This window comes from Canis aureus, chromosome 1 (assembly GCF_053574225.1).
Source record: "Canis aureus isolate CA01 chromosome 1, VMU_Caureus_v.1.0, whole genome shotgun sequence".
In the NCBI taxonomy this organism is placed as follows: Eukaryota; Metazoa; Chordata; class Mammalia; order Carnivora; family Canidae; genus Canis; species Canis aureus.
This window is the reverse complement of record NC_135611.1, coordinates 106,595,014-106,608,766: the sequence shown is the minus strand read 5'-3', so window position 1 is coordinate 106,608,766 and position 13,753 is coordinate 106,595,014. Positions and strand designations below refer to the sequence as shown.

The 13,753-nt window shown below is 51.1% G+C and overlaps 2 protein-coding genes across 5 annotated transcripts in view; one reads left to right on the top strand and one right to left on the bottom strand.

The window, feature by feature from the left end:
- Positions 1-774: 774 nt before the first annotated feature.
- LOC144281144 (kallikrein-15-like) lies at positions 775-7,099 on the bottom strand. 4 transcript variants are annotated; one of them, XM_077843979.1, is made up of 5 exons: positions 5,494-5,551; positions 3,027-3,183; positions 2,455-2,738; positions 2,199-2,335; positions 775-1,147 (listed from the first exon to the last, which is right to left on the bottom strand). In XM_077843979.1, exons 1-5 carry the CDS (start codon positions 5,534-5,536, stop codon positions 995-997), a joined length of 774 nt encoding a protein of 257 aa, XP_077700105.1. In that variant the 5' UTR covers positions 5,537-5,551; the 3' UTR covers positions 775-994. The 4 variants fall into 4 exon arrangements, 3 of the variants coding, with proteins under 3 accessions (XP_077700105.1, XP_077700103.1, XP_077700106.1); XR_013349614.1 differs by lacking the exon at positions 5,494-5,551 and adding an exon at positions 1,750-1,930 and having other exon boundaries at positions 1,007-1,147; positions 3,027-3,277; XM_077843977.1 differs by lacking the exon at positions 5,494-5,551 and having other exon boundaries at positions 3,027-3,277.
- The window catches only part of LOC144281160 (arginine esterase), a 25,697-nt gene continuing 15,309 nt past the window's right edge, over positions 3,366-13,753 (top strand). Inside the window, exon 1 of the mRNA XM_077843987.1 lies at positions 3,366-3,566. Within this exon, the coding sequence (XP_077700113.1) occupies positions 3,497-3,566 (70 nt within the window). The 5' untranslated portion in view covers positions 3,366-3,496. The remainder of the gene's footprint in view (positions 3,567-13,753) is intronic.

The window sequence follows — 13,753 nt, the reverse complement described above, 5'->3', positions numbered from 1 at the left end:
CCCTGCCCCCCACTCCATGCTCCCCAGATCTGGATGCTCAAGGTTATATCCTCCAAAGTTCCACGAATACCAGACTGTCTGCCTTCTATGGTCAAGAGCGTCCCCTCCACAGAGTCTGATTCAAAATATTTAGGTCACAGGAGCCAGGTTGATGTAGTTCAACACTCAGTGACCTTGAAAATCACCTTTTGGGGTGATCTCTGTGGAGAATCGGGAACCAGAAATCTGCAGCCTCAATGTTAAATTCAAAGGCACATTCCCTTGGCTCTTCTGTAAAATTAAAGTAGGCCACAGGGTAACCCAGCCTCCGCTGTGTGTCTAAGGGGAGGAGAGCACTGGCCCTTTTGCCTGGCCACCAGGAAGCCCACAGCTAAATATCGAAGAAAATGAAGTCATTCTTGATCATCTAGAGTGTGCTGGGTCCTTTCACTGGGGTCCAGAGATATATTTGCCCAGGGCCAGGCACTATTTGAATCAGTTCATGTGAACTTCCTCATTTGATCCCTTACAACCCCGTGAGGTAAGCAATTTGATGAGCTGTGTTTTATGATGGGGAAATCAGAGCTGAGTGGCATTGGGTCTTTTCCTAAAGATTACACAGCTGATCCTATGCATATGTGAATGGAGGGAGCCCTCCTTCAAGCCACTTCTCTTCACCGAGGCATCGGGGCAGTGGGTGAAAAGGAACAAGGTACAGAGGCTCTGGGTCCGCTCCCAGTGTCTGGTTCCCACTTCCCTTCATCGCCAGGAGAAAGTCACAGAAACTCCTACAGAGAAACTTGCATCAGCACTCTTGTTATCTCAGTGTTTCAACAGGTGACCTTGAGCACCGGCTCTGGCCTAAGACGGGACAAGCCCTAACATGTGGGCCTTGGACAAATGAGGTCTTGAGGGATGGCTTGATTCTATCCCTTCTGTCCCAGGTCAGGATGGGGTTGTTGGCCAGCTGTGGGAGCTTGTGCTCAGCCAGAGACACAGTGTCAGGCCCAAATAGTTAGTTCCTCTTCATGGTTTCCTTGATCCACTCCAAGTAGCTGCAGACTTTGGTATAGACACCAGGCTTGGTGGTAGTGTCACAGGGGACGTCACCCCAGGACACAATGCCCTGCAGGACTCCCCTACAGACCAGGGGCCCCCCGGAGTCACCCTGTGTGGAGAAGGGAGAGTTTGAATGGGAAACTTCTGGATCCAGTGTCCCCATCCTTATCCTAATCACCATTGACCATCTCGGTCAAACTCCAATCCCACCCCACCCCACCCCACTGCATGCCATCCCACCCCACCCCAACTCAATATAACCCAATGTAAGGCACACCAATCCAACCCAACCCCGTGCCAACACAATCAATACAACTCGGCCCACCCATGTTCAGTCCTCCCCGTGTAACCCCGACCCAGGCCAGCCCCTACATCTTCCCCATTCAGAGTCAAACCAGACCTACGCCTATCCTCACTGGCAACACAACCAATTCCAGTCATCATGTCTGTCACATCCTAGACAAAATGTACCCTGTCCCCAATTTCACCCAACATATTTTCCATTTAAAATCAAACCAGGGGGGTTGAGGGTTTGGGCAGCCTAGGTGGCTCGGCGGTTTAGTGCCGCCTTCAGCCCAGGCCGTGATCCCGGAGACCCAGGATCCAGTCCCACATCAGGCTCCCTGCACGGAGTCTGCTTCTCCCTCTGCGTGTGTCTCTGCCTCTCTCTCTGTCTCTCATGAATAAATGAAATTAAAAAAAAAATCAAACCAGGGCGCGGGGTGGCACAGTTGATTAGCGTCAGATCTTGACTTTGGCTTGGGGTCCTGGGATGGAGCCCCACATCATGCTCCAGGCTCCAGGCTCCATGCTCTCAGCAGAGAGTCTGCTTGACATTCTCTCTCTCTCCCTCTCTCTCTCTGCCCCCTCCTCACCTTCTGCTCTCTCTCTCCTGAAAACAAATAAATCTTAAAAAAAAAAAAAAAATCAAACCAAGCCCATTCCTATCCCTAACTCAAGCTCAGGATGTTGCAAACGGAACAGCACATCATCCACCCCAAACCCAACTCAACCTCATCTTCAGCCTCCCCCTGGCCCCATTCTAACCGCTCTTTCTTCTCCATCCCCAAACCTATGTCTACATCTTCTGTGGCCCAAAGCAAGCACAACCTTACCCCATCCCAACTCCCAAACCATTTCCCCTACCCCGTGGCTCTGACCTCACAGGACTCGGTGCCTCCACCCTCTGCTCCTGCACACAGCATAGAGGCCACCAGGCGCCCTGGGTAGTCCTTGTTACAAGAGGCGGCCGGGATAACACTGATGTTGGCACAATGCAGGGTATCTGGGAGACTCACTGGGGAGGACAGTGGACTTGAGTGAATCTGTATTTTCAGGCCCTTGCCTGCCTCGCCCAAGAGCCCTGGACGGCTAGGGTCCCTGGAGGCCTGACACCCAGCCCCTCCTGTCACGCACCTTGTGAGTCTGTGCTCCCTTTGGTCCCAGGCTTGTGATCAGACACCAGCCCCCAGCCGGACACCACGCAGGCCTCGGCCGGTTGGGGGCAACGCGTGGGCAGCGCCACGGGGCGCACTTGCCGGGAGAGGCGCGCGGGCCGGGTTAGACGTAGCAACATGACGTCGTGGCGATGGCTGTGTGCTTCATAGAGCGGGTGTGGGATGATGCGAGCCAAGGTCCTCAACTGCTCGGGACCATCGCGCTTGCGCAGATTGTGCTCGCCCAGGCGCGCTCTCATGAAGCTGTGCGGGCAGGTGATGATTATCGCAGGTGGAGCGAGGAGGAGGCACAGAGATCAAAGAGTGGGCATGCTGGGGTCCCCCACCCTTTGGGAATCTGGAGATGCCATTCCGCCCCTGCCCGGGGCGCTGAAGCCAGTAGTAGTGGTCTCCTCTGGCCTCTCGGGACCAAGGAGGTGCGGCCACCTGGAACTCAGCCCCTAGGCTCGGGCTCTTTCCTCCTCACAATCCGAGATTCTCTGATCTCTAGACCCTTGGTGCCCCTGAGGACTTTGAGCCCTGCCTTCATACCGGGTTTGGCAGTGGGCTGCAGACAGCACCCAGTGCTCAGAGATGAGGGAAGCACCGCAGTTGAACCGTCCACGCTCAAATAGGGCCACTTGCCATGGCTGGGAGTGGGGCTCACACTCTTCGCCTCCCAGGATCTTGTCAGTGTCGTCCTGGACCGCTGGTAGAAGGGCAGAGGAGGATCCCTGCGGACAGAGGCTTTTCCCTGGGTCCCACACCTTTGCGTGCACTCTGCCCATACGATGTATTTTTCATTTGTGCTTTCCTCCAACCTCTGAAGACATCCCTGTCCTTGAATTTTTTAGCCCTGCCTTCTGTTGGCCTTTACAAGTGCTGCTGCTTTGCTCCAGGACTGTCCCCCTGCCCTTGGCCCTTTCCTGTGTACTACGGGATTCTGGGAGAGCACATAGGTGGGAAAGGTTCAGAAGCCAGGAAGTCCCCTGAGGTGAGAAGTGGAGACCGGGACCAGGAAGATGGCCACTTGGAACCAGCCATTCAAGGTCACCAAGCTGTCACAGACCATCAAGTGGATGTGGGCACTCGGTATGTATGACACACAGTCTTGGCTCTAGAGTCAGAACATCTCAGCCAAATGCGCATGTGGCCACACAAGGTCATGGGCAAACCTAGAGGCACAGCCAGTGTTCCAAACTTAGGAACTGATGTGGAGAGCAATTTAAGCTGAAATTCACCTGCATCTCCATGGGTTAGCAGCTTCAGAAATCATCACAGCACAGACCTTCATAGGTATGTATGAATCTGGAGAGTTCAAGCATGGGTATGCGCGTGCACACGCAGACACACAGACACTGATTTGGACCTCAAAGCTCACACCTAAATTTCACACAGGGGACCTGGTTCCCACATGTGGACTGGAGTTGGACACACAGGGCTTTGAAAGCCCACCACACGCAAACACACACACACACACCCAGAGCACCATGCATAAGGCTACCTAAGCAGGGATATTTCAAGGTCATAAGACCATGATCCACTACTGGGCAATGGGGGTTATGACCCCTGAAGGTCACGGCAAGACACACAGACACCCACCCTGGGGCAGGAATTTGCACAGCCAGACCAAATGCACATACTCTGCCTACCAGGGTCAGGAACTGGGCCAAAGGCCCTGGCAAGGTCGGGGGAATGTGGATGTGGTGGACAGGGGGCTTAAGAAAGCAAGGGTGGGGTTGTTGTCCTCCAAAGACGGATAGAGGATGTGAGCTGAACAGCTGGGCATCGAGGCTGCACCCAGCCAGTACCAGCTGGCGGAGGGTGGAGGCCCTGGCTGAGTGCAGCAGGCAGGAGGGAGGCAGAGAGGAGACAGTACAGAGGAAGACTGAGGGGAGGCTGACAGCAGGGGGTAGCTTCAGTGGGTCCCCAGTGGTGAGGGTCATGTGGGGGCATAATGAAAATCCACCTTCAACTTGTCCAGAATAGAGGCATCAGGTTATACTTTTATTCTCCATGGGTGGTAGCTAAACAAGGTCCGGAGTTTTCTGGCACCCAGGTCACCTTGACATAGTGGCCACCTCTCTCCAGCCTCAGCCCGCTCCCTTGTCAAATGAAGCCAGGTGCACCTGGGTGGCTCAGTGTCTGCCTTTGGCTCAGTTCATGGTCCTGGGGTCCTGGAATGGAGTCCCACATGGGGTACTTGCAAGGAGCCTGCTTCTCCCTCTCCTTACGTCTCTGCCCCTCTCTCCGTGCCTCTCATGTATAAATAAATACAATCTTTTTAAAAAAAGTATTGGAATTGAAGCCAGCAGAGCTCACTCCACAGAGATGTTTTGCGATTAGGTGAGCTCTGGCATTAATCCACACGAGTGCCCTGCATATACCCAACACTCGCTCGCTAACGGGCTCTTGCAGGGCAGTACTGTAGACCCGGTACCTTCTCATACCTTGCATACAGGAACAGATTAATCCTCACAACCCTGGGGGCTCCTGCTTTTACCTCCATGGTCCAGTTGGGGATCCAGAGTGACAAAGATGTTAAGTAACCAGAACACGGTGAGTTGGAATCAAGCCCATGGTTTGTGTTCTTGGCCTCTTAACACTTGTTAAAGACTTAGTATGGGCATTATCTGCATCATGCTATTGAAACCTTGCCATTATTGTCATAGGTGGGTGCTGTCTTCTAGAGAAGGCACTCTGGGTAGGGAGGGGTGAAGTAATTTCCTCAATGTCACATAGCAAGGAAGGGGCATCCCCAGAACTCAAACTCAGGTCTCGGTCACCCCGGGGTTGTTCTTGTTGTCAGGAGCAGCAGGAGGCCCCAGTTGGCATGGGGGCTCTAGAGCAGCCCCAGTTCTCTGACAGCTCCTGGGTGGAGTGATGACCCAGCAGGGAAGGGGTCAGGGAGGAGGGGTTGGGGATGGTAGAAGATTGCAGGTCTGGATTTGCTCCTGATGCATGGAGGGTGGGGGCATTACATTCCCACAGACCCAGACCTGACCTGGGCCCACCTCACCTGCTGCAGTCAGCAAGAAGGAGAAGGTGAGGAGAAGCCACATTGTGGAGCAGGGATGAAGGTTCTGCTGAAGTCTGGGGAGGGGAGAGAGTGAACTGGGGTGAGACTGGACACTTGTGCCCCGCTGGATCCCTCCAGACACAAACTCATCCCACCAGCTACTTGAGAAACTTCTTCCACCATCTTTGCCCCACCCCCACCCCAGAGTGCTCTTCCTCCTAGGTTCTCCATCTCCAAGGGTTCTCTTGTTCCTCCAGTTACCAGAACAAACCTTCAGGTGCCCCCACAGACTGTCAGACCCCAGCACCATCCCACTTGCTCCTGGATCTCTCTCCATGCTCGATAGAGGCTCTGACTCAGAATACCCTATCCCAGCCTCCTCTCAGGCCTCCAGGGTGCCCACCTCCCCACCACCGCGTGCTGCCTTCTGCCATCTGTCCATCCAATCAAATTCCCACTCTCCCAGCCTGTTCCCTGAAGGGTCTTTTGTGTCCCACCCAGAGTCGAATGTGTCCCACTCTGCTTACAGCTCTCATGGGTCCCCACCCAGAGTCGATTGTGTCCCACTCTGCTTACAGCTCTCATGGGTCCCCAGCACCCCCAGGATAAAGTCCTAGCTCCCCTGCCTCACGTTCGAGGACATGAGTGTTTTCTCCCCCTCCACCAGCCCCTCTGACAGGGTCTGTCATGACCTTGCCCTTTGAGACGCAGCTGCTTCTCCCACTTTCCTTCCTGTGATTCATGCTTCCATGCCTTTGCTCAGGCTGTTCCTCCTCCAAGGTAAGCCATTCCCTTTAAGGTCCCCTTCTTCCTTGAAGCATTTTCTGACCTTCTCCATTCCCAGGGTGTCTGCCTCCCCCACCAGGCTAAGAACTTCCTGTGGGCAGGCCTGGACCAACTGGATACCGCATTCCCCGTGAAGGGTCCAGTCCCAAGCTTTGAGAATGAATTAAAGACTTCCCCTCATTTTCCAAATTCATATTGGCCCTCCAGGGCTCAGCTCCCCCCACCTCTTCTGGGAGGTCCTGAGACCTAAGAGCTATCTTCTCTGGACCTCACTGCCCCTGGTCCACCTCCATCACATTGCAGATCCCCAGGGATGCTCAGGTAGGGTTCTCTCTGGGTCCCCAGCACTGCCCAGCATGGACCTGGCACATGGGACACCGGAGGTGGCGATGGAGGGGGGGGGTGTTGAGCTGAGTTGACCTGAACCTCTGATAACTCCTGACCTTGTCTTTGGCTCTGGTACAAGCAATTTTGGGGACATCCTTCTCCCGATTCACTCCATCCCCTCCCCCCCACCCCCGCAGCTCCTTCTGGCATTTCCAGGACATTTTCTTGGTTCAGGTTCAACTTGGGGCCTCAGTAAAGGACACATGGACTTACACAGGTGCCCTTGAAACTCTACTCCCTCAGAGCAGTTCACGTCTGCTCCCTGGGACCAGGGCATCCAGTGTCTCCCCTAGACCAGGCCAGACCTGTGTCTCCCTGAGTGTCTTCCCGTACTCCCCCATCCCAGCCTCCACCACCCCAACTCTTGTCTCAAAGATCTCACCCCCTCTAGATCCTCCAGCTTCATGTGGTACAGCTTGAATGCCAGAAGAAGGGGATCAGGCACCTGAATACCTGAATTTATAAGCTTCCAGCCCCACCCAGATCTAGGGGATAGGGTGGGGTGGGAGGTGGCTGAGAGTCAGGTTTACAGGCGGGGACGCCTAGGTGGCTACTGGGGTGGGGGACAAGGCCTAATGAGCATTTATTAGGTTGAAGCTTTTGTCTGAGTCTGTAAAAAAGCATTCCTTGCCAGGGACAGTTCCTTGAGGTAGAGGAGGTAGGAGGGCAAGAGCCCTAAATCAGAGATCAACAGATAGGACCAGGAGTCTGGAACCTGCAATTTGGGGTCTGGAGTGTGGAAATTGGATTCTAGAGTCATGCTTCTCATACTTGGAGTAGGGTTCTGAATCTTGGATTCTGGATGTGCATCTGGACCTCCAAATTCTGGATTCTGAACCTTGGATCTCCGATTTTGGACAGCAGGTTCTGGATCTGGATCTCCACTTCCTGATTTTGGGTTCTGGATTCAGATCTCTGATTCTGGATCTGGGTTCCAGGGCCTCCTAACTCTGGAGCCTGGGTATTGGATTCTGGATCTTAGGTTTTGCACTTTCTGTTGTGGATCTCCAACTCTGGACTCTGAGTTTGGAGATCTGGAGTCAGGCACTTATGACCTGAAGTATAGAGCATGGATTTTGGAGTCTGAATTCTAGAGTTTGGGTCTGGAATCTGGATCCTAGAGTCTGATCTTTGAGTGACAGGTCTTAGTCTTGGATTCTATATCCAGGGCCTTTGAATTTAGAGTCTAGACTAGAAGCCTGGAATTTGGTGTTTGGAATCTAGGACTTGAGGTAAGAAACTTTCACATCTGCTGTGTGAAACCTGTGGCTTGGAGGATGAATGGTAGATTTTGAATTTTGAGTTTTGGGGCCTGGATTCTAGAGTCTGGGTCTAGACTCTTAAAATTTCATGGATTAACTTTGGAGTGTGAAGTCTGGAGTTTCAAATCTGCATTGTGCATTTAAAGGGCTGGACTGGGATCCCTGGGTGGCGCAGCGGTTTGGCGCCTGCCTTTGGCCCAGGGCGCGATCCTGGAGACCCGGGATCGAATCCCACATCGGGCTCCCGGTGCATGGAGCCTGCTTCTCTCTCTACCTATGTCTCTGCCTCTCTCTCTTTCTCTGTGACTATCATAAATAAATAAAAATTAAAAAATAAAAAAGGGCTGGACTGGGAGATATGAGCCTGAGTTCCATGAATGAATTCCTAGAATCTTCCCTGTTATATGAATTTAGACACTGGGTGACTGGATAGAAGTCCTTAATCTGGATCTTGCAGTCTTGATCATGCATTTTGAGGCTTGTGATCTGGATTCTGCTTTCTCAGAGCTGGAGATCATTATTAAAATGACTCAAAGCTTTGGGAATTTGAAGTTGTCTTCCCATGTCTCAGGACCATAGGAGGGCTCTGAGCAATTTTCTAGAGTCTATCCTGGCTTGTTTAACTAATGAAGAGGCACAGAATGCAGGAGGGAGTGACTTCAGGTCACCCAGTGAAGGCTGGGACCTAGTATAAACATGGGGCATCTGCTTTCAGCTCAGGTCATGGCCCCAGGGTCCTGGGATTGAGTCCCACATCAGGCTCCCAGCAGGGAGCCTGCTTCTCCCTCTGTCTGTGTCTCTGCCTCTCTCTGTATCTCTCATGAATAAATAAATAAAATCTTTTAAAAAAATTCTGCAGCCCAGCCTAGACCTGCCCAGATAACATCCAGTCTAGGCCCTGCTCACCCTGTCCCCAGAGCTGAGACCACATACCTGTCCAGTCCCTTCAGAGGAGCAGCAGAGAGATCACAGACCAGTCTTTGGAGTGCTGCTCTTAGAGTGAGCTCAAGTTCATAGAGCTGCTTGTAGCACACTGCCCTGAAGTGAGCACCCAGGAGCAAAGGCAGTTCTGAGTTTGGAATGACCTACTGGGCAGGAGGGGAATGGTGTAGACGGGTAGAATGGGAGCTGGAGGCCTATGAAGGTGGCTGGAGGCCTATGAAGAGAGTCCAGATGTTCACAGACCTGACACCTGGGGCAAGGGGACAGAGGAGGGGACAGTCAGTGAGAGCCAGGAGGCAGGTGGGTCCAGGCTTGGGGATGGATGTGTTGGGGGAGGGGACGTTAGGGGCTTGGTGAAAAATTGTGGGCTTGAGTGGGGCTTGGGGAGGTGAAAGGCTGGGGCGCCCACCATGTGTGTGTGGGGACGTGGTGAGTGTAGACATTTCCTTGAAGCTGCTTAGCCGAGAGACTAGGGCCAAAGTTCAGACCATTCTAGGTCTTGTCTGCTCCTCTGTTCACATGCAGTCGCTCAGCATACCCTGGGGGCTCCCTTTAGGGGTATCAGAAGTGGACTCCTTCTCCTTCCCTGCCTCCACCCTGGCCACCCCCATCCTCACTGCACCAGGCCCCCCACCTCTCCTCACCCCTGCGGTCTGACCACACGGACGCTCAAGGGACTTGTGAACACCCACATCAGGCCTTGTCCTGCTTCTGCTGAGCTTTGCCCACAGCCCCTGGGTCCCTCAGGGAACCACAGTTACCTCCCTGTGGCCCCAGGTAAGGCCCCACAAGATGGGTGCCTTTCTTCCCTCTGGTGTCACCTCCCTCTCTCTCCCCTTGCTTGCTGGGCTCCATTCACACTGGCCTCTCTGACATCCTCACAGGCACCCAATCCACCTCCCTTGGGGCCACCACGCCTGCTCTTCTGCATTTCCCCAACCTTCTAATTGGCTCATCCACACCTGAGCAGGTGTGCTCCTCAGCGGCACCCCCCCCTCCCCCCCCCCCCTCCCGCCACCAGACCCAGGTGTCCTGAATGCACTGGGCAAAGTGGCTCCGGCATATATTATTTGATGCCCCAGCTCGTGAGGTGGCTTTGGCACAATGCCATATGGTGGAGGAGAGTTGCTGGGGAGGCCGGTGGACTTGGGGTGGACCCATAAGTTCATGTCTGTCTGCCCAGAAGCTGAGGAGTCTAGGTTTCCTGGACTGTGGGCCTCTGGCTCCTCTATAGCGTCTTCCACCTCTTGGTTCCCTGAGGTCCCAGGCTCCTTGTGGGACACCAGGGCTCAGCCAGATGCCATGCAGGAAGCAGCCACAGGGGGCAAGCGTGGGCCACATTATGAGAGGAGGCACCTGACTGCTGCAGCGCTGGGTACTGGCTCCTCGCTGCCAGACCACGTGGAGGTCATGGTGGAGGCTGATGCCTGACTCAGCCCACTCGGCTTTGGGGCATTGCACTTGTGCAGATTCTGCTTGTTCAGGGGCACCTGCTGGGAGGCTTGCAGGCGAGTGTTTACCTGCAAGCGGAGTGAGAAGACAGAAAAGATCAACCCAGAGGGTAGCCTGGAGCCTCTGGCCCTTTGGCAGTGTGGAGATCACTAGACCCTGGAGCCACTGTCCCAGCCTCTGCCTCTCAGCCTCCGTAGAGTTCTAAGCCACACACGGTGGCTCTAGCTGCAGGGTCAGACCCACTGTCTTCTTCCCCTCTCTAACCCAGAAATCCAGAACCCTTTCTTTTACTGCTCACAAGATCCAAGAGTGAGTGCAAGCCCTCCTGTCCTCTTTCCCTCAGGTCCCCAATCCTAGAGTGTTGGCATCCTAGCCGCACTCCTTTGGGACACAGGATTTTTTCATACCTTAATGGCAGTGGGCTGCAGACAGCACCCTGGAAAATAAGGAGCACTGTGAGTAAAGTGTCCAGGTGCATCATGCCTTCCTGATATAATATCTTCTTTTACTAGGAATTGTTTTAGGTGCTGGAGATACAACCAGAAATAATATTCCATGACATTATTTGACCATCAGGTTGATATTGACCTTCAAATAAATATTTTTAAATATTTTATTTATTTATTTATTTGAGAGAGATTGAGGGTGGGGGTGGAGAGAACAGAAGCATGGGGAGCTGCAGGCAGAGGCAGAGGGAAAAGCAGGTTCCCCGCTGAGCAAGGAGCCTGATGTGGAGCTTGATTCCAGGACCTTGAGATCATGACCTGAGCTGAAGGCAGATGCTCAAACCACTGAGCCACCCAGGTGCCTTCACCTTCAAATATTTCTAAAGAATCAATAATGAAAACCAAATTTTGATCAACTATGGTAGAGGAAGGATGGAATAATTTCTCTCTCCTCCAGAAAATACTACGGAACTGTTTGATCTCAGGCAGAGGTAATCAAAGAGTATAGAAACAGAAAGTGTAGGGAAGACACAATATAGAGGCCTTCCTACCAATTAACGAAAATATTGTGCATTTTCTGCATTTTGTGATGAATTTAAACCTGTCATTTGTTGTTACTCTTTTTTCCATGTAGATCTGCAATTTATATTTTGTATTTCTTTTGTCATGAGAATAATCAGGTTCATATCTAAGTTTACACTGGTAATCTTGTATTCTTTTATTGTTATTATTATATTAATATTTATATTTATATTTATATTTATATTTATATTTATATTTAGGGGATACTCTCTGACCATTCAGACTCTCTCCTTCCCTCTCTTCTTCCCTCCTTCTCCCCATCCTCTTCCCTCCTCTTTCCTCTTTCTCTCTCTTTCTTTCTCTGGGTTCCTCTCTGTCTCTCTGCCTTTCTGTCTGTTCCCTTCTTTCCTCTGTCTCCCTCCCTCTGCCTAGCTCTGTCTGTTGCAGTCAGAGCTCCTCTGAGTCTCCCTCTCTCTCTTTCTGCCTCTTTGTCTGTAACTCTTCTTCTGTTTGCCTCTGTCTCTGATTTTCCACCCATGACTCCATCCCTTTGCATGTTAACATACCTGCCTTACCTACACACTTTACCATGCCCTGGCACCAATAGGAGAGGCTGACAAAGAGCCCCGGGATTTGGTGGTAAGGAGGGGCCAGGCCCTGAGATCCTGCTAGTTTTCACACCTGGAAGGCAAAAGTCAATATTGAGGGAGGCAGTAACCCTGGGGAGCAAGGCAGAGAGGCAGAGTGCAGAAGGAGGAAGTTGAGAATCAGTTGATGGGTCAGAGTATCAACATCTAGAGGCAGGAGCTGGGTGCTAGAAACTACAAGAGTCTGGAGCCAGAAACTTGGCACCAAGGATCTTGGGTTTGAAACCTGGATTCTGGAGTTTGGAACCTCAGGTCTGGAGTTCAGGATCTGGGCCCAGAGTCCAAGTGTGGGAACTTGATTCTGGAATTTGTTATTGGAATCTAAAATCAGAAAATAGGGGTGCCTGGGTGGCTTAGTCAGTTAAATGTGTGCCTTTGGCTCAGGTCATGATCTCAGGGTCATGGGATTGAGCCCATGTGTGCTCAGTAGGGAGCCTGCTTCTCCCTCTCCCTCTGCCTGCCACTCCACTTGCTTGTGCTCTTTCTCTCTCTCATTCTCTGTCAAATAAATAAATAAAAATCTCTAAAAAAATTAGGAAATAGGAGTGAAGGGGTGTCTGGCTGGCTCAGTCAGAAAAGCATGTGACCCTTGATCTCGGGATCCTAGGTTTGAGTTTCACATTAGGTGTACAGATTACTTAAATAAATAAAACTTTTTAAAAAAGGAAAAGAAAATAGGACTATGAAAATGAACTCTACTCTCCAGAGGCTGGGATCTGAGCCTTGGACCTGAAATCCGGATTCCAGAGCAGCAATTCTCAAAGTACAGTTTGTGGAACTCTGAAGGGGCTCATGAGACTGTTACATGGGGTCTTATGAGGTCAAAAACGGGTTTCTTTCTTTCTCTCTTTTTTCTTTTCTTCTTTTTTTTTTTAAAGTAGGCTACACACCCAGCATCGAGCCCAATGAGGGGCTTGAATGAGAGATATAGTCATATCTGTAGCAGACTATCTCTAGACTATCTCTGAGATGAAGACCTGAGCTGAGATCAAGAGTCAGACTTTAACCAACTAAGCCATCTGGGCACCCCAAAAAACAAATTTTATATTAATCCCAACACATTATTTACCTTTCTCACTCTGACTCTTACAAGTGCACAGTGAATTTTCTGGAGCCTACATGACATGCGATATCACAGCAAATTAAATGCAGGTAGATGGGGAAATCAGTCTGGCTGCTTTCTGTTGAGCCACACATTAAAGAGACTTGCAAAAATGTAAGCCACTGGAGAACCTGGGTGGCTCAGTTGGTCATGATCCCAAAGTCCTGGGATTGAGCCCTGTGTGTGTGTGTGTGTGTACGGTCCCTGATCAATGGGAAGTCTGCTTCTCCCTCAGCCTCTGCCCCTCCCCCTGCTTGTGCTCTCTCTCCCTCTCTGTAGCTCACTCACTCTCTCTAAAATAAATAAGTAAAATTTAATAAAAAGTAAAACATTGTCATCTTTCCAATAGTTTTTTTGTCTCAGAAAATAGTTATTTTTCATTAAAATATGTTATTTATATTAACATGTATCTATAATTGTTGTCTTAAAATGAACCAATGGATAAATATTTTGAAGATGTCTCAGTTTTAATTCCTAATATGATCAATATTGATAGATAGAATCCATATAACCAAAAAATTATTGAAGGTCCTCAATAAAATTTTAATAATTTTTTAAGTGTGTAAAGGTATCCTAAGATGAAAATCTTTGGAAACCTCATTCTAGCGGTTTACCTGAAGTCTAGAGTGTGAAGAGTATAAGACCCAGAGCATGGATTCTGTCTCTGATTTTCCACCCATGACTCCATCCCTTTGCATGTTAACATACCTGCCT

What these genes read in the sequence shown, in the direction of transcription:
- LOC144281144 (XM_077843977.1), bottom strand. Translation starts at nt 3,262, where the DNA reads ATGGGCAGAGTGCACGCAAAGGTGTGGGACCCAGGGAAAAGCCTCTGT. An exon ending in GCAGCCCACTGCCAAACCCG is followed by an intron (nt 2,739 to 3,026) that starts GTATGAAGGCAG and finishes CTGCCCGCACAG; the next exon opens with CTTCATGAGAGCGCGCCTGG. An exon ending in GAGGCACCGAGTCCTGTGAG is followed by an intron (nt 1,148 to 2,198) that starts GTCAGAGCCACG and finishes TTCTCCACACAG; the next exon opens with GGTGACTCCGGGGGGCCCCT.